Here is a 20,635-nt window from a genome sequence, read left to right as displayed (position 1 = left end):
TTGTATAAGTATGACGTCATTAAAAAACTTTCCTCCAATGAAAATGATAACGATTCGGTAGCTTGTTTTCGAACGTTGTCTTTGCATTTGGAAATGAACTCTCCAGTTAAATAAATAAATACATGTAATGGGAATTCTAGTAATTTCCCAAAATATTCGAAAACTATTCAAACAGCTATCATTCGTGGCGCTTCTAAATGGGTCTCTAAATTTTTAGTTTTCAAATACAATCGTGATGATTTTCCATTGCATATATTGTAGTAAAGGTTTCTTAACTCATGATATTTGTATGGATTCTCTTTTTGTTTTCTTCGTTTTGGAAATAAAAAGATACAAACTGAACAGAATCATCATTATTGTAATTTACTGTGATTTAATCAAGACCTTTCTTATTATCAAACCTACAAAATGAAAATCTTTATAATATTCATATGATGAAATACAAAACGATCGTAGGTGACTTCATAGATTTATCATTTGTATTATAGTGAAAACAAACAAAAGTTTGCCTCACTTTTTTAAGGTCCTAACTGTAATGAAATGTTCAGTTGTCATCTTTTATTTTCTTTGATTTGTTGAAATCAATTTATTTTGGGGGTTGACTTCCAATCACACTAGCTGAAGTTAGAGAAGGTACACTGAAAATTCTCAACTGAAAAAAAAATTGAGTCATTGCAAAATGCTTTAAAAATGTGGTCTTATGCATTTTGACAAAATATCCATTTGCATCTCATTTTGACAGGTCATATGTTAATGTTTGAATGATCTTAGCTAGTTAGATAAACGTCAGTCTTTATCTACATGTCCCCTCTCCTCCCTATCCCCCCCTCCCTTTTTACATCCACTAAATCATATACAGTCAAACCTGTGTTAGTGGCCACCTGTCTATAGTGACCACCTGCCTATAGTGATCACTAAAACTGATTCCCATGGAGGCAGATTGTGTGTATATATAAGAACCTGTCTATAGCAGCCACCTATCTATAAAGGCCACATTTTGTGTTTCCCTTGGGTGGTCACTATAGACAGGTTTCACTGTACAGTACAAATATCATTGCATCTTATTTAGCACTTCAAAAGAAATTTGTTGACAGGGTCGAAGTTAATGTTTTAATCTTATGCAGCCAGATAAATGTCAGTCTTTGTCTGCATCCCAGGTCTATGTATGTCCCCCCCCCCCCCCTCTCTCCCTTTTTCATTCTTCCCCCATTTCCCCTCTCTAATAACCAAGGTTATAGCCCCATCTCCTTTTTCCCTATTTCACCCCTGTCCTTCTTTCACCCTCCCCTCCTCTACCCCTCTCTCTGTCTTTCATTCTATCCCCTTCCCCTCTCACTCCCCGATTCTCCCCTCTTTATCTTTCTTTCTCTCTGTCTCACCCCCCCCCCCCCTCCTCTCTCTCTATCTTCCTTTCTCTGTCTCACCCCCCTCTCTATCTGCTTTCTCTCTGTCTCAGCCCCCCCCCCTCTCTATCTGCTTTCTCTCTGTCTCACCCCCCCCCCTATCTCTCTCTCTCTAATAACCTAGGTTAGAGGCACAGGAGGAACAAGACAAACACATACAATTTCTACCTGTTTACTACAAAATCTTAAATGCTGATCCTCTCAAATCAGTTTGAACAATTCATTCGTCCGGAAAATTGCAATAACATGAAATTGAATCATTGTCAATAATATCAATAAATAAGTTGTTAGTAGTGTTTGGACGGTATTATTAATCCATCAAAATTATATTGACAACAATCATGCAAAAATACAAGATAAGTTAACTTTGTAGTTGAACTTAGTCATTGCTGAAATGTAACAGAACATTGCACTAGAGACTCATTTGGACAATTAATTGAAACCTAATTCAATCAGCTCCATTCTTGAAATTGGCAAAATCAGTCTTTTCCTCTCAGTAGTCTAAAAGTATCTATTTCAGATCCTATCTTGCACTTATGCCAATCTACTCTTCTGTCCAAACATAATAAGGAAAAGAAAGTTGAGGAAAATCAGAACTAATCAAAAAAGCTTTGATGGCAACAAAAGGCTCTACGAATCTATCATTGAATTCAAAGTATCAATATGGGTTTAAGCCATTACCTCTTGAAAAAAATGGCATGAAAATAGCAATATAGAGGCAAAATTACATATGATTTCTGCCTTATTGATTCTTATATCTGGACATTTTCCTCAAAAGATAAGACAGGTATCCACTAGAAATATACAAACATAAGTTATAAATACAAAAGAAGACAAAATATGGCAAATCTACTTTTCAAGGCATTAAATACTCTACAGATAAGCTGTAATTTCTAGTAGATGCCCAGAAGTGAGAAAACCAACAAAATAATATTAAAACAAATTGTTGTGTTGGTGCAAGAATGCCCTCAAAACCACACTTTTGTGCATCACAAGTGTGCAATAATGCTCTTCGCAGCACACATAAAGGCATTTCTTTACCAATGGGATGCGCGAAAATGTTTTGCTAAGGGCGTTCTTGCACCGACACAACAAAAACTGGTACTTAATAGCAAGGTCAACCTGACATCAATCAACTATTACACAGTTTTGTGATGCCAGATTTATTGAGCATTTAGCACATCAAAACATTGTATTCAAATGCATATCAAAAAACAAAACACATTTCTGTTATATGTGAAGGTTCAAATTGCATTTTTTTTTGGCGGGGGGGGGGGGGCGGGGCAGCCATTAAGTACATGGTTCACTGACTTCACTCGATATAAGGCATTTACTTGGTCCATCTGCATGTACAAAGGAGACTTCATCACCTCTTCCTAACTGTTTCTAAAGGCACATAATCTACAATGATATCAAATATAACATTTCCTTACAAGATTCCAACTCAAATTGATAACTTGATTTTAACCAAAAAAAATCAAAGCAAATATCAGAAAGTATGAATCAGATATCAAAAAAAGTGACAAGAAATTTATAATTCACTTTATGAATTTGTATCAATTGCAACATACCTATCTGGGTTTCATATCAACTGTACAAGTATTGTCATTATATTGTTACATAATCTACATGATTACATTTTTCTTATTTTCGTCCAATTTCTTTCAAATTTTCACCAACCTGTTTATCCTAATTTCTTCTTCCACACTTGTCATTCTTTTTCTCAGATTGGATTCCCTTCTATTAACTTCTATCTACATTGGCATAACTTTAATACTAAGATTATCATTCATTACTTGAAATTTGCGTAGAATCATATCATTTTCTCAAGTACAAAAATAAATCATTGGAATCAATTTCATTGCACATTCATTCAAATTACATTCTGTAGTACTGATCATAATCAAAATACAAATTTGAAATCTTCATAATTAAAAATGCATAAATTACATTGTCAAAATCTATATGTACAAGATTGAGGCTAAGTTATTTTGAAAAATTTATATTTACATTTGGTGGGTTAAATAAAGTTTAATGGGAGATGAATGTAAATAATTGTCCAATATAACAGCTTGTCCAATATTTTTTCATTAATAAACAAATAAGATACTTATTGCAAATTCAATAATTAAATGAACAATGAATATCATGAATGAGCAGAGTGGTATATCAAATAAATAAGTTAAAAAAAACTAAATTGCAATTATTTCAATACACATGAATCACAATATACAGTGTCCTGTATCATGGTAGCCTTTGAGTTGTTCACAAATTTCTATGAGCTGTTTACATATTCCTATGATAAATAACTTAAATGCATTTCATTACACAAAACTACATTACTTTTCTTATATCACATGATTGCCTGATAAAAAAAAATCAGAGTCAATCTATGCACAAAATAACTTCATTCGTGTTTCTTGTGTGCATCAATACACATTAAAGGAAAATGAAACCTTTGGAACAAGAAAGCTTGTGTGACAACAGAAAAATCAAAGAAACAGATCAACAAAAGTTTGAGAAAAATTGGACATATAATGAGAAAGTTATGAGCACTTAAATATTGTTATCACTAATGCTATGGAAACCCTCCCATTGGCAATGCGAAAAAGATGTGTGATGTAACTTGTGAACTCTCCTATTACTTTAGTATATATTTCACTTAAACTGCCTCTTATCACATCTATCAGTAGATCATGTATTCTTTCTATAGGAGGGCATGTAATACATATTTTCAACGAATAAATTTATGGATAAAGAGTTTGTATCACCAGAAGTAAGAAAGAGCAAAAAGACACATTTTGGGGGTATTTTATAGTCCATCCAAGGGAAAGTTGTTCACATGTGACATCACACATCTTTGTTGTATTGCCAACCGGAGGATCTCCATAGCATTTAGTGGTCGCAATATTCAAATTCTCATAATTTTCTCATTATTTGTCTGATTTTTCTCAAACTTTCTTTGTTCTTCTTCTTTGATTTCCCTGTTTCCACACAAGCCCACATGTTCCAAAGGATTCATTCCCTTTTAAATAAGCTCCATGTAGTAGATCAAAACATTGCAAAGGAACACTGCAAAAGGCTGAATGGCACTGAAAGTTGTGTTCATATAAATTTCTTGATATCAAAAGCTTTTACATGTTTTCAGCTGAATTTCTTTGGTATAAGCAGAGTAATAAAAAAAAATTGTTAATCAATACACGAAATAGTTTTTTTTTTCATGTAGCACATATTCCATCCAGTATGGGCTTTAAAGAGAGAGAGAGAGATAGAGAGAAGTATCAATATTATATAAGAACACAGGGGAGGCCTATAATGAGCAGAAAGAGATAAAAAAAAGGTTCTCAAGGAAAAAAAAAAGAAGAGAGAAATGACAAGGCACACATGAAAAAATGCCCAAAGTGGCGATTTCAGACAAAATAATATCACTCTTCTCTTCTCATTGAATAGTTATAGCTCTATATCAAGGAACAGTGCACTCTCTTACCCTACTTTTCAATCCATCTCTCTCTCATTCTTTAACTTCGCAGTCCTTTTCAGGGGAGCATTTCATTGAACAAATAGTCAGTGGTTTTTTACTGATTATTGTTATAAGCTACAACAAAGCCTTGCATCTGATTGGCTGAGAGCTAATTATTCAGTGAAAATCACTGGAAAAAACTTCTCGTGAAACACTCCCCTGGAAAACCTCATGTGATGTCACCATGAACTCACAGTGTATTATTCCCGTGACTGACATTTACAATGATCATCACATCCTAAAGAATTCTTATTGCAGCTGGTGTTATGTAATCAGCTTCATCAGGGTTGCTTTAAGCTGCTTCACGGCAAGGTATCTTCCCTCCTGTGTTCTGGGGCTGCGACATTCCGAGATCTGATCTTTGACCTTTGCCCTCATGTAAGGCGAGAGGTCAGAGGGCACGCTGTGTAAGAGACCTCCATCACCGTATTTTGAATCTTTACCTGGATGGAAAGAGAAAGAATAAAATATTGGCCACGAGTGTTCAGTGATCCGTAACACAAAGGTTTGTGGCAATTCGCTGAATGGATGATGGCAAATCAAGACAAATGTTGTATAATTTTGCTCTGCACATCACCACTTCTATGGGTACAGATTCCTGTACAAGCTGCCAAAGGGAATGCCCCATCAAGTATCAATTTTCATCAATATGACAATTTCATTTTTATTTTAGTTTAATACCTTAATACCTAAGGCAACACATTGTCTTTTTTATCATATGCATTAGTATGCATCATTTAAGCATGATTTTTTCATTGGTGTTGATGAAGTTCCTAAGAAGGGATCACAAGTCATTTGTAAAGTCGCTCGTATCTTACTATTAACAGCTTTATGAAACACCAACCAGGAAAGTAATGTTAGTCTATATGCATGTAGGTAATGAGGGCTTTGAAGTAGTCCTTAAATAGAAGGTATTCTTATAGCCAGGTTTCCTTTCATCCACATATTCAAGAGGATCAAAAATGAAGGTTTCATAGACAAGTGGCAATTGCATGTAAAATAGCAGCCTTCAACTGTAAATTGCTTGTCCATTTTTCAAATTTTTGTTACCTTTTCCAAAATGAATGTAAAATATTGGTTGAGCTTTGAATAAGTGTGTTCAGATTGAGTAAAAGATACTTACTGAATAGCCCTTGACACACTGCATAGTAGTTATGATCACTGTAGTAATGATTACATAGATCTGTATGTGAGAACATGATACATTCTCTTCTACTTCCACATCCTGAATGTTCAGACTGGTGCTTCACATCCCAACCAGGTTTAGCATCTGAAGGGGAAAAAGAGGGATATTTGATTAACATAATGCATTCTTTCGGGCACTCTGATCGATTGGTTTACATTTTTATCACTAGAGTCACCACCATTATCATCACCATCACCATCAACATGACTATTATCACTATGATCATCTTCACCATAATCATATCCACCATTTGAACCATTTAATCATCATCATAATCATCATCATCATCACCACCATCATCATCACTTCAAATCTCATGTCCCATTACAATAATCTTTTCAGTATTCATCAAGTGCTAGACCCTCTCCACAATCATCATAATTGCCGTCTCATCACCCTCAACATCATCACCACCAACAACACCACCACCATCAACGTCATCATCTTCACCTTCAACATCACTATTATCACCATCATCACCATGATAATTACCACCATTTTCTTCATTGTAATCTTTATTATCATCATCATCACCAGCTTCATGATCACCATCGCTTCAAATCTAATGTCCCAGTAATATGATGTTTTCGGTATTTCACCAAGTGCAAGACCCACTCCACAATCAGCTTTTTCATCACCCTCATCATCACCATCATCACAATAATAATCACCACCATCATCATCGTCATCATCTTCATATCCATCATCAGCATCATTACATCATCATCACTATCATCATCTTCATCATCATCATCATCATCCTCATCAGAATCATCATCACCATCATCTCCATCATCATCTTTATCATCTCCATCATCATCTTCATCATCATCATCAGCAGCAGCATCATGACCATGATTATCATCTTCATAACCATCATCATCATCACTATCATCAGCATCAGCATCATCATCACCATCATCATCACTATCATCATCATCATCACCATCATCATCATCATAATCACCACCATTAACATCATCATCATCATCATCACCATCATTCATCACATCACCGTCATCATCACTTCAAATCTCTGTCTCACCTTCTTTTATCTTCTTCCTGTCCACTACAATGATGTTTTCAGCATCAATCACTAGAACCTCTCCATTGCTGTTGACTGCTAGGTTGTCTTCCGAGACGTCGGTGAGATACAGAGCAAACTCTTCTCTGTTCTCAGATAGTTGTTCTGCTATCTTCAATGCCTGAGGATGAATTCAAGTTCCGACAGCATTAAAAATCAGTTGAGAAATTTTGTGTATCAATGGTTAGAAAAACAACATATCAAATTAATAATTTATCATTCAGAATTGCGACATTTGATCAGCAAGTTCTTATTTTCAACATAAAAATCGTTCAGTTCTTATATTATCACCTATATCTCAATATTCATGACTAAAATTATCCCATATGTATCAGAGCTTGGGCATAACAGTGACACCACAATCTCTACATTTCATATTAAATTTGTAAGAGTAACAACTGTAGAAATTGTAATCAATACAATTCAAGTATCTTGATAAGTGTTTCAAAAGTGACTTTTTATTAAAGTTAATGAGTTGATGAAAAAATTTAAACCCATCTTTTTCTTTTTTTAATAATTAAATGGTTTGATATTACTGTCTCATTACAAATTCCTTAATATCTACAAGTAAAATGTTTCTCTAATATATATTTTGTTAAAATCCCAAGACTTTATAACAAAACTGTACAGCTTATTTTGATTTCAAAAGTAGCAATCACGACAACAACAAGAATAACAATCATTATAGAATTGAATGCAGCCCAGCAAAAGAAGTACCTTCCACAATATATTTTGTGTAGTTTTAATACTTTGAAATTCATTCTCTTTTTTTTTTTGGGGGGGGGAGAACAGCACAATTTTATGACATCATCAAATGAGCAAAAAAAACATAATTGACCTACCTGAATGGCTAGTGCAGCTCTGACGTTGAAGTTAAATTTGTAGAAGTAGCTCAGAGTATGCCCGCTGTATTCCTGAACAGTAAACCTCCCACATGCACCCATGTACACTGGGAATGGCCAGCCTTTCCGGTTTGGAAAAGCCTAAAAAAGAGGGAATGTTAAAGGAGAATGAAACCATTGGAACAAGATAGCTTGTTTGAAAACCCAAAAATCAAAGAAACAGATCAACAAAAGTTTGAGAAAAATCAGACAAATAATGAGAAAGTTATGAGCATTTGAATATTGCGATCACTAATGCTATGGAGATAGCAAACTGGCAATGCAACAAAGATGTGTGATGTCACTTGTGAACAACTCTCCCCATTACTTTAGTATATATTTCACTTGAATTGCCTCTTTTATCACATCTATCCATAAATCATGTGTTCTTTCTACATGAGGGCATGTAATACATATCTTTTAAGAATACATCATGGATAAAGAGTTTGTATCATCATAAGAAAAAGCAAAAAGAGACATTTTGAGGGTATTTTATAGTCCACCAAAGGGAAAGTTGTTCATCAGTGACATCACACATCCTTGTCGCATTGCCAATGTGAGGATCTCCATAGCATTAGTGATAGCAATATTCAAATGCTCATAACTTTCTCACTATTTGTCTGATTTTTCTCAAACTTTCTTTATTCTTATTCTTTGATTTTTCTGTTTCTACACAAGCCTATTTGTTCCAAAGGTTTCATTCCCCTTTAAAGGGAATCGATTTCAAGCAGTAAAAGGGGAAGAATGACAACATATTCTAGTACATGTATCAGATTAAAAAAATTAGCATAATGGATTTATTTTATTTCAAATGCATGTTTTTCCAAAATTTAGGTGTAAATGTTAACACAGGGTATAGTGGTGAAAGGTTTTTATGGCATTTTGGTACTCCCTAAATATCATCATCATCACTTACATATTTTTGTAAAATGGGTATGTATATATCTTGATTTACTATTTACCTTTTGATACGTTTTGTCATTGATACTTGAGAGATGTAGAATAAATGAATTTGAGCTTGAATGAATGTGCTGCTAGAGCTAAGAGCTAGAGTTTTAGACAAACATGGAAATACACAACTTGGGAAGAAAGTAAATAGGCATTAAAAAGTGGTACTACACAAAGCGGCCATTCACCAATTTACCTGATAAATGAGTGGCTCTGGGTTGAAGGCTATGGTTGTGGCCAACATCAATTTGTTATCTCTTGCCAACGAATGATCGAACTGCCTCTCTCCAAACGTATCCCAAATCCTGTCTAAAAGCCTCCTGGATGGACACCTAACCAAATCAGATAGTCCCATGACATCCTTCTCTTCGAGCCGATCTGCATACATGATATCTGAGAGCTTAGACTTGTAAATCTGCTGCGAGACGTCGCATCCGAGAAGGCCACTTTCCGCATTGGTACAGAGGTCTCGGTCAAACTGGTTGTGTTCGGAGGTGTGTCCGAGCTTCTTCAAGACGACTGGTTTCTGATCGAGGTAGGTAGCGAAGTAGACGTTCTTGACGTTGACAAAATCGAGGATGCGGATGGAGGAGTATGAATGGAAACGGAACTCTCCTCGACTGAAACGCTTGCAGAGGGTTGTTCCGAAGCAGGCCGGACACTTGGTAGCGTCAACAAAATATTCACTCTAGCAAGAGATGGAGGAGAGTGTACAGAAGTATCATGAAGAATGTGTCTTATTACAGACATGCGTTAATCAGGGGATATGATTGTTCACATGCAAGGGAAGGGATCGACTTTATATACATGTATACCACTATCTGTAAAATGTGCGTAAGTTTAAAAATTCCTTGATAAAGAGCAAGTTTTTTTCAGGAAAAAAACTTTCTAAGAAGAGATAGAAAAATTTGAATTATGAAAATTATAGACAGAATTTGCATATATTGGTGAACATATATGAACATATATATTGAAATTCTCTTGGTGTAGGTAGGTATGAAAATTATCTTAAAAATCGAATTAAAAAACATATTCCGAGATATATTTAGCTCTGAAAAATCAAGAAAATCAAGTAGTTTAAGATTACATTTAACCTTTAAACTCCTTTTTTTTTTGGGGGGGGGGAATTACCTCAAGGTGATTTGTAGTGAAGTGAAGGTAAAGCTGATAATACACAAAGAGACACAATGATGACAAAACGGCAAGCCAGGTTAATTGCTGTGAGGTGGTGATGCAAAACCGATTTGCAAATTGATTCAAGTAGCGCCTTAAAGTGGCCATCTTTGCTGTTTGTGAGGAATTGAGAAGAGTCGTAGAAAGCCTGGAAGAAAAGTTACAAAGTTTGGCATTTAATACTAATTCAATAACTACATTCACAAGTTACTAATTCATTCACAGATATTTTGAGACATTTGTTATTTTAAATTTAAACTAAGCTGTATGTGAGTCAAGGGGTCCTTTTGAGGTAAAGTCCACCACAATGGCAAGTTGATTTGAACGGGAAAAAACCCACAAACATCAAAAGCATATTAGTCCTACTGAAGATTTTCCTGGCCCCTCATCGTTTTTCAAAAATGATAACTGACGGTGCCAAACCTCTGACTTTCAATTAAAAGTCTTTATCTGGTCTTGTAAATTTTAGGATTAAGTCTTTATTGCTTTGAGCTTATCCTCATATCATATCCAACATTTGTGTATTTTCAAGATTCTTTATCAGCAAAGACTTGCATTCCACCATCAGAGTTCATATTGATTCTTTCCAGTGAGGACACACAAGACAGTCAATCTAATATATGTCAATATATGTTGAAAATTACAATCTAAAGAAACAGGGAGGAATGTCTTCACTTGCTCACTGCAACCATCCTGCCTGTGGGGAATCTACAGGTAGGACTATGCATATGGTATGCCAATGCAATACACAACACATACCCGGTACTTTAATATCATAAAAATATCATTCAAATAACACTTATGTGACAGAAAATACTAATTTCCATACAGTTGCAATTTATTTTTCATTAGTAATTTGGGAATAATTTTTTTATTCACCAAGGGCCGATTGCACGAAAATGGAAAGGGTCTTTCCAAGGACCATCTTTCGTGTTGCCCATCTTTTATGATGTGCTGTAGGCCTGGGACTTTCGGGGTTTTTTCTTTTCGGGTACCCGTGGTAATTTTCGGGCGGGTACCCGGGTACCCGAAAATCATGTCGCTCGAAATATGACTGGTGGAAACCCCATAGGTGACGTCATCAAGCCAATGCGATGCAAGCCAATTTATGAATGAAAATATAGTAAGCATGCGCATTGCAAGCCTCAGCCCAACGCAGTATTCCGTCAAAACAAGTCTGCAATACTCCGTCACCTCGTACCAAAATCGGCCTAGAAATCCACTTTTCTATATTTTATATGAAATATAAAAGGTATTCTCAGAGGATCTGTTTTCCCACCGATACTGCACTGGTAAGCAAATTTTTATTACTTCTTGCTTTTCCGTCAAAATCTTACGAAGTAGCGTCGATATTACATCGTGTTCGTAAATTTCTAGAATCTATCGCTCCGTGAACAAAATCAATTGATTTCCGGGTTTCGGAGCGTCGAATGCGCCAGCCAATCACGATCGTGTTACCATTTTTGGTTTATGATAAACTGAAAATGGTATCAAGAACGTGATTGGCTGGCGCCTCGTATGCTCCGAAACCCGGAAATCAATTGACTTTGTTCACGTAGCGATAGATTCTACAAACTCACAAAGACGATGCAACATCGACGCTACTTCGTAAGATTTTGACAGAAAAGCAAGAAGTAATAAAATTTGCTTACTTGTGTGGTATCGGTGAGAACACAGATCCTCAGAGAATACCTTTCATAATTCATATGAAATAAACGAAAGTGGAATTCTAGGTCGATTTTGGTACGAGGTGACACAGTATTGCAGACTTTTTTTGACGGAATACTGCGTGGGGCTGAGGATTGCAATGCGCATGCTTACTATATTTTCATTCATAAATTGGCTTGCGTCGCAGTGGCTGGATGACGTCACTGCGCTGCAAAAGAAACATGGCGACGATTGAACGATCTCAGTCACATCATCATCACTTGAAAAACTAATATATTTATTAAGGATATTTCGAGGGTAATTGGTGAGATTCAGAATGAGACTTGTGTACTTTTGTGATGAGTTTACAATCATGTCTTACACTACGCAATACAAATCAAATGTACGTTATACTGGTGAGCAATTTTCGGGTATCGGGTATTGATTTTTCTACCCGGGTACCCGACGCTTCCGGGCGGGACCCGGGTACCCGGGTTTTAGTCCCAGCCCTAATGTGCTGTATGCGGGATATTTCTGAAATGTATGATAAACAAATGATATATCGAATCATTTAATAAACAAAGATTTTGTTTATTAACAGATGAATGAAATGTTTGCAAGTATTTTTAGTAAAAATATGTTTCACATGGCGCATCATAAGAAATGGGTGCCACAAAGACACTTCCTTTCAATCGGCCCCTAAAGCACTCCAAAACTTATATTTTAGGCATATTTTTGTGTGGCAAGTAATATGTCTATTGGTGGAAAGTAATATGTCAAGAAAATTTTCATTTTTCAATCTCTATATAATAAAAAATAATTAAAAGAATCAAATTTACTTGAGCCAAGTGTATGATGGTTAGCTGTAATGAAATCTGAGTGTTAAACAATCAAGCATATGTTCCAAAGAAAAAGAAAAATAAGCCAAACATTGCCATCCTTATTTTGCCACACATTGAGTACACACAAAGAACAAGGTTCATTGAATGGGTGAAAAACTGAAAATCAGAAACTTCAAGTCAACTTCAAAGTTCAAGATTAAACAAAAGTCTAAATTTAAAAAAAGGCTTCAAATTACAGACCTGGTCCTGGATCGCAGCCAACCAAGCCCACCTTAAGCATGAAAAGACTGTTTGACAATGAAATAATAAAATTAAGGGCATCACCATTACTCTCTCAAAGTCAAATTCATTCACACGCTTGTGCACAGGCCGCAGCATCAGACTTTATATGCCTCGGTCTACTAGGCCTACACTAAATTACACACATGGGACCAAGGCCAACTACATTGTAACAAAAATAACAAAACAAGTGACTATAAGGCTTTAGTGAGTTAAAACTTATACATAAATTATATACCGGGCTCTCTAGCCAATTTCTATTCTTATGTTACCTTTAAAACATGGAATAAGCAACAGTTGAACGTTGGATGTTTCCTGCTTGATGCCAAGGCAAAAGCTTCCCCGAATTTGAATGTGCTATGATGCGGAAGCGCAGGCCGAGCTAGCATTGCGGCGGTGCGGTGGATGGTACTATAGGCCTACGGGGAGCTGCTGATGAGAAAAAGGGAAAGGGAACGACAAAGCAAAAAGGATGCGAAAGGCACTGGCGGACCCAGGAGGCGGGGGGGGGGGCTTTTGAGAGGCATTAAAAAAATTCGTAATGTAAATGTGCGAGGATCTTTTTTTTTTTTTTTTAGTGGATTGTCAAATGGGGCGAATAGAGATGTATATCTCTATGGGCGAACCCCATCTTCTAAGTTCTATTAAGACTGGCGATTACGCCTTCTACTTTGACATGTTTTATGACTTGTGACCCTCATCCTCTATTATGACTGACAAACCCTAACTAAATATCTACTAACAAGGCCTATATGTCGACCCCCATCTACTATGACTGGCGAACCCCATCTACTATAATAAGACTGGCGATCACCCCTTCTACTATATGGCAAACCCTATATAGTGCCCCCCCCCCTCCCGCCCCCGGGTCGGAAGGACCACATGCGTGTTCCCAAAATATCCGGTAAAGGGGTATCTTTTAGCGGGACAAGTCCGGCCCTCGAATTGTAAAACAGGGGGTGTATTTGTATTTTCACCCGGAGATTTCTTGGAAAAAGGGGTGGGTTTTTTTTCATCTCCCTCTTTGGACTCCTGGGAAATTTAAAGGGGGTTATAAAATATCTTGAATAACATAGAAAAATTGATCGAATCCCGGGATCAAATTCTAGTTTTGAAAGCTCATTCAGGATTATTTCATTAAAAAAAAGTAAAGTACGGACCTTTTGTTGGAATGAGAGCTCACCTGAGATAGGGGGTACATTGAGCAGTGTTCCGGATTTAAGGGGGTCCCCAAGGCATAAAAAGCCAACGAAAAGCCCTCGAAAAGGGGGTTCAGAAATTTTGGCAGACCTTCGATGGGGTGCTTTCAAAGGGAGGAGAAGGAGGAAAATAATAAAGAAAAAATAGAGGAAGAAAAAAAAGGAAAACGAGTGACAGGAAAGGAGAGAGTGTGAAATGGAAAGAAAATTAGGTGGGTTTTTTTTTTCTTCTTCTTCTTCAAAAAGGAAAAATAATTTTGACCCTTTACCTAAATGGAAGAACGTAACGGCTAGTCCATGCAGAGGCACAGGGCCGTTGCCCCTAACTGTGTTTTGTTATGTTTCTTTTCCTTTTTTTTTGCTGTCTTGTCCTGTTCTGTTTTGTTTTTGTTTGTGTGTGTGTGTGCCATTTTGTTTCTTTTCCTTTTTTTTTTTTTTTGCTGTCTTGTCCTGTTCTGTTTTGTTTTTGTGTGTGCCGTTTTTGTTTTTGTCTTTGTTTTGTTTTTAGTATTCGTCCTCTCTTGTCCAAGTAATTGTCTTTTCAAACACTCCCGAACTTAGGTTTTTTTTTATTTATACAGCAGGGGCACGATATAACATTTTTTCTGTTAATTGTAACTTAGTTAGTAAACATAAAAAGCTTGACCACACTGGTATTCCTCAAAGATATACTTTAACTATTTATTGCAGGGAACCCATACTAACAAGCTTTGCTTTCCAGTGGGTTCCCTTTTTTCATTTCTGTATATGATATTTTTGTGTTATGCTTTACATTGTAACTTTTGTTAAATTTGGAATGAAAAAGAATAAATGCAATCAATCAATCAATCAAAAAAAAAAAAAAAAAAACTTTAGTAGCGGCACAAATATGGGATAAAGGGAGAAACTGAAAAAAAGAAGAATGGAAAAGAAAGTGACAGTGGCGTACCTAGGGTTTTTCACAGGGGGGGGGCAAAATCGTCCGCCCAAAAACTTGACAAGCGAAAAAAAAGCTTCAAGCTCGTGGGGGGAGGGATACGTTATTTGTATGGGTTGTGAGTCGTCAGAAGGGCAGACTGCCCCCCCCCCCTGTAGGTACGCTAGTGGGAAGTGATGAAGAAAAGAAGAGGAAGAAAAGTAAAGAAAATGAAAGAAGGGGGAATTATAAAACTATCCCTTGAATGTTTCATTTTCAAGTCATTATAGAAAGAAATATTCTAATCCGCGTTTCGCAATTAAAAAAAAACACATTCTGTTTGTGATTGTAAAACAGCGGTTGAAATGCCCCATTTTCCTAAATTAAAAACTGCGCATCGCACTCGCATCCCCCCTCCAGTTTTGTGAGATAGGCCTAAGTATAAGCCCTAACGTATTCATGATTTTTTTGTATAAAATTAACAGACCTAAAAAAGAAATTAAAAAATCCTTTTTTATTCATACAGTGGCATACGCATCACATTTGCGATTATAGTGCTTAAAATTTATTATTTCAGGTACTGTATATCAAACGAATTCAGCTTGCTCTCCACGCATGCATTTTTTTTTTTTGCTTTGTGACATTGTACATATCGTAATTTATACAATTAAAGTACCGGTAGTTAAACCCTCTTTTGTTCATTTTATCGCATCGCACTCTCAGTTGTCTTATGGGATTATGTTTCCTGATAATGAATACAAAATCTGCTTATATTATGTAGGTCTTCTCTATTTTTTTTAGGTCAGTATCGAAGAAAATTACTGGATCCCGCTTTGCGCTCGCATTTTTGTCAATGATATACTATCATAGGCGGCGGAAGCGGGGGGGGGGGGCATGTTTTGAGTGATTAATGAAGAGGATACAAGTATCACCAATTGAATAATGAGAGTGCGAAGCGCAAGCTCAACATTTTTGATATTCCGACCTGAAAACTGGACAGTCTAAGCGCGTTTTTATTTAAATAAAGAACAAGCTATGTGTCTCAAACAATTAAATGCGAGCGCGAAGCACGAGCTTAATTTTTTTTATATACTGACATAATAAAGGAGCATTTTGACAAATTTTGGAAAGGATTTCCAAAGAGGACAGGTATCTCACAAATCAAACAATGCGAGCGTGCAGCGCGAGCTGAAAATTTTGATACAATTTGTGTAAATCAATTAAACAAAATAATAAATGCTCGTTGTGCGAGCTAAAATACTGTGTGCAAATTGAATTCAGAACTGGATATATTAAGTGTCATTTAATCTTCTTGAATGGAATTCGTTACACAGGCAATGCGAGCGCGAAGCGCGAGCGAAATTTTTATATAAAGTCTATTTTCCAATTCTTCCCCTCACCTTTTGCTTGTTTCCTTTCGGGGTCGGGCCGGTCGTTACGAGGCTGTAAATTACACATCATGGGTGCAATACCTCTTTCATACTTTTCTTCCTGTTTTTCGTAGTTTCTATTAAAGAGTACACTTTTTTCTGCAGGTTGCCAAGAAATAGGGGGGGGGGGGGCGGGGGTCGGCTCGGCCGCCTCCTGGATCCGCGCCTGATACTTATCTTCGTCATCAGTTCAAATGGTGCTTAAAATGTCCCGTTTTCTGCTGGGGAGCGTTTCATGAAAGGACTTGTCGGACGTGTCATATCCGAAAAATCTCGTTTATCCGACAGTTACCATAGTAGCAGTGCCTCTCAGCCAATCATATCTAGGAAAGATGTCAGATCTGAAACTTGACTGACAAAATTGTTGATGAAACTCTCCCCAAGCCTCTATCAAAAATAAATTAAGCTCAGACTTCGCGCTCTCAAAATGTTGGTTATATAATTTTCAGTTCGTTCGTTTTTCTCCCTCGAAAAATCAGTATCTTTATTACGGATTTGATGATCAAGATTTAAAAATGCTATAAACATAAATTGTTCATTATTTCGTTTCACCATAATGTGAGTTTGGTTGCAAAAGGGGTTAGGTCCACTTTCGACCGTTCCGAGAAAAATCATGTTTTTTATTTTCACTTATTGCAATATTCTTATGCGAAACTAAATTGTCATAATCTACTACCCTATCATGTGAACATAAAACTGGGAACAAAAGAAATCTATCTGCTTTCAATTTGTTATTATATATATTTAAAAGAAAATATGATTGTGGACCTAACCCCTTTTGCAAGCAAACTGAAATCACAGCAAAAAAACTGTGGTGTTAACCGATGTACATAGAGGACCACACCAGTTATTTTACACCGGTGTTAAATTGGTGGTGTTAGTTTTACACCTATAGGTGTTATTACAACACCTTTGGTTGTTACATTTACACTCTTTGTTATGTTCAATCTCTATAGGGTGTAATTTTAACACCTCAGGGTGTGGTCCTCTATTACACCAATTAGTGTCAGTTTTAACACCACAGTTTTTACAGTGATGAATTCAATCTCTCTGAAATAAAAAAGTGATTTTCTTGCCACTTTTATTAAAGTTTTAATGTGAATTTCAAATTTTGTTTGGTATCATCAGACTGACTCAAAATCTATAGTTTTCGTGACAGAAAACAATAAAATTTATGAAAAATTGACCTAACCCCTTCTGAAAATGAGATCTTCAGAAGAGTTTTGATGCAAAAGGGGTTAGGTCCACTCCAAGAAAATCATTTATTTTATTCTCCCATATTGCAATATTCTTATGCGAAACTAGATTTTCATGATACCGTACCTTGTGAACATGAATTTGGGTACAAAAGAAATCTACCTGTCCTCATATTTAAAAACAATTCTTATCCAAAATAATTCTTTGTGGACCTAACCCCTTTTGCAACCAAACTGAAATGGACCTAACCCCTTTCGAAAAATGGGTGCTTTTTTGGTTTTTTTTTTCACTTCTTTAATGGGAATTTCAACTTTTCTTTGGTATCATCTTATAGAGGAACTACAAATCTATATACATTGAGACAACAACAAAAATCAAATTTGATGAAAAAATGGACCTAACCCCTTTTGCAACGGAGCTCTTCATAATATGCATGTGCCTTTTGAAAAAAATTATATAGGGCTCACTGCTTAGTTACTTTGCTTCCTCGTCAATTTCCACTAAAGCAAGTAAATCAAATGTGTTTTGACGTGATTAATTTTTAAGAGTGTATAGAAATGATAATAATACTAATTTTTATTATATATCATGGATGTATTTCATAGTGCTAATATTTTCAAGTAATATTATTACTAGATTTGTATAATTCTAGTTCGACTTTTTCAGATACAACTGCTACTTTGTAATTGTTGCTTCATGTATTTTTTGGAATTAGTCCAGTAAAATTTTCGACATGGAAAAGTTAAAGGGATAGTCCGGGCTGAAAATGAGCAAAATGACGAAAAATTTCATCAAAATCGGATAACGAATAATAAAGTTATTGAAGTTTAAAGTTTAGCAATTATTTTGTGAAAACAGTCGTCATGAATATTCATTTTGTGGGCTGATGATGTCACATCCCCACTTTCTGTTTTCTTATGTTATTACATAAAATCATTATTTTTTTCATTATTTCATACTTGTATGAATAATATGTCTCCTTATAATGAAATAAGTTGCAGCAATAAATATCTAATGCACTGAATCAGTTGTCAATCCAATTTTTCTAGTTCTTGGAAGAAAATTTTTGAATAAAACCTAATTTCATATAATGAAATACAAAAGATAAAGTGGGGATGTGACATTATCAGCCCACCTAACTGATATTCATGACGACTGTTTTCACAAAATATTGCTAAACTTTAAAATCCAATATTAAACTTTGTTATTTGTTATCTGATTTTGATGAAATTTTTCGGTATTTTGCTCAGTGAATTCTACTCTATTAAGATATAAATATTTTCAGCCCGGACCATCCCTTCAATTCTAAAAACGAAATCAAACAACTTGAAATAAAGAAATAAAAAGAAAGAAATAGATGAATAAAGAAATATAGGACGAATGAAAAGAACGAAAGAAGGGAATGTAGAAATAAAACCATGAAAAGGTGACAAAAGGAAGTTTTCAGGGGGGGGGGGGGCTTAAAAAGAAATGGAAGAAAATCAAGGCAGGAAAATAAAACAAATTAAGAAAAAAGGGACGAAAGGAAACTGAAATAAATACATAAACGACGACGGAGAAAGAAAAAGAAGAAGGGCTATCAACGTGAACCGAAATTCTGTTGTATGACTGGCTTTATGTCAATGGTATCACTAACTAATTATTTGTGATTTTGGACCTTAAATTGCCACAATATTGATGATGATTATTCTTTTCTTCTATAGGCCTATATAGTCACCTGTCATCATGTTAGCGTTTGCTCATAATATTGCCACCGAGTTCCAGATTTAGTGTTCGTTATAACGTCGGGGTGACATGTTATTATCATGGCCGTATACGCAGCAGGGAGGCAGGGAGGGGGGAGGGGGTCAGATGCCCCCAACATTTTTGACAACTGATATATACATTTTTTAATGAACATTATCATAAATTCACCAAAAGTATGCACAAAATCCTTTAATTTAACTGTAAAGATTGCAAAAGCACCCCAATGACAATCTTGATGCTTTGCTCCCTCACTTTCGATATTTTTTTGAAAAGTTTGCACGTGCCCAGCGAAAAATACTGGTTATTATGACTGAGCCATGTTGGATAGAGCCCCTCTCACAAGAATTTTTATATAAACTTATGCAAATTAAAAGTGATATGTTCATTTTTTCATTCATTCACTCATCCATCCATCCATCTATCCATCCATCTATCCATCCATCCATCCATTCATTCATTCATTCATTCATTCATTCATTCATTCATTCATTCATTCATTCATTCATTCATTCATTCAATCAATTAATCATCCATCCATCCATCCATCCATCATCCATCCATCCATCCATCCATCCATCCAATCATTCATTCATTCATTCATTCATTCATTCATTCATTCATTCATTCATTCATTCATTCATTCATTCATTCATTCATTCATTCATTCATTCATTCATTCATTCATTCATTCATTCATTCATTCATTCATTCATTCATTCATTCATTCATTCATTCATTCATTCATTCATTCATTCATTCATTCATTCATTCATTCATTCAACTTGTTGTATTCTACAAAACTATACTGCCTTTGATCACAGAGGGCGCTGGTAAAATTAATTGGACCTGCCCCCAGAGATAGCTCCGAGACGAAAGGTCTTTTCGGGTTTCGGCAGCGGTTACAAAAATACACATTTTGTGGATTTAATTATATTCTGGAATATATGGATAAACTCTTGGTATTCTAGACGGTCGTAGGTATCTTGCTTATGAAAAAACAGTGATTCTAGTATTATTTTCAAGCTATTTTCGACGGAGGTTGACACACCTTTTTTTTGACGAGGAGTGAGGGCTGTGTCTGTGTGAGTGTCGAGCCGAGCAGCGGTACACGGTAACGGGTTTGCACCTGCGCCTGCTACACTCAATGCCCTGTGCACTGTCTTTCGACTGTGGCTCCGCAGCTGTAACAGAGAGGAGCTCATTCA

The 20,635-nt window shown here is 35.8% G+C and overlaps 1 protein-coding gene across 1 annotated transcript; it reads right to left on the bottom strand.

The window, feature by feature from the left end:
- Positions 1-4,334: 4,334 nt before the first annotated feature.
- Positions 4,335-13,359, bottom strand: LOC121430128 (divergent protein kinase domain 2A-like). The gene is made up of 7 exons (XM_041627407.1): positions 13,236-13,359; positions 10,154-10,343; positions 9,219-9,710; positions 8,036-8,176; positions 7,155-7,314; positions 6,047-6,193; positions 4,335-5,366 (listed from the first exon to the last, which is right to left on the bottom strand). The coding sequence occupies exons 2-7, from the start codon at positions 10,301-10,303 to the stop codon at positions 5,188-5,190; spliced, it is 1,269 nt and encodes a 422-aa protein (XP_041483341.1). The 5' UTR covers positions 10,304-10,343; positions 13,236-13,359; the 3' UTR covers positions 4,335-5,187.
- Between the last annotated feature and the right edge of the window lie 7,276 nt (positions 13,360-20,635).

Source organism: Lytechinus variegatus, chromosome 16 (genome assembly GCF_018143015.1).
Source record: "Lytechinus variegatus isolate NC3 chromosome 16, Lvar_3.0, whole genome shotgun sequence".
Taxonomy (NCBI): domain Eukaryota; kingdom Metazoa; phylum Echinodermata; class Echinoidea; order Temnopleuroida; family Toxopneustidae; genus Lytechinus; species Lytechinus variegatus.
Note: the sequence above shows the minus strand (reverse complement) of the source record. Positions and strands in the feature narration are given on the sequence as shown.

What these genes read in the sequence shown, in the direction of transcription:
- LOC121430128 (XM_041627407.1), bottom strand. Translation starts at nt 10,303, where the DNA reads ATGGCCACTTTAAGGCGCTACTTGAATCAATTTGCAAATCGGTTTTGC. An exon ending in TCACTACAAATCACCTTGAG is followed by an intron (nt 9,711 to 10,153) that starts GTAATTCCCCCC and finishes ATCTCTTGCTAG; the next exon opens with AGTGAATATTTTGTTGACGC. An exon ending in CAGAGCCACTCATTTATCAG is followed by an intron (nt 8,177 to 9,218) that starts GTAAATTGGTGA and finishes CCTCTTTTTTAG; the next exon opens with GCTTTTCCAAACCGGAAAGG.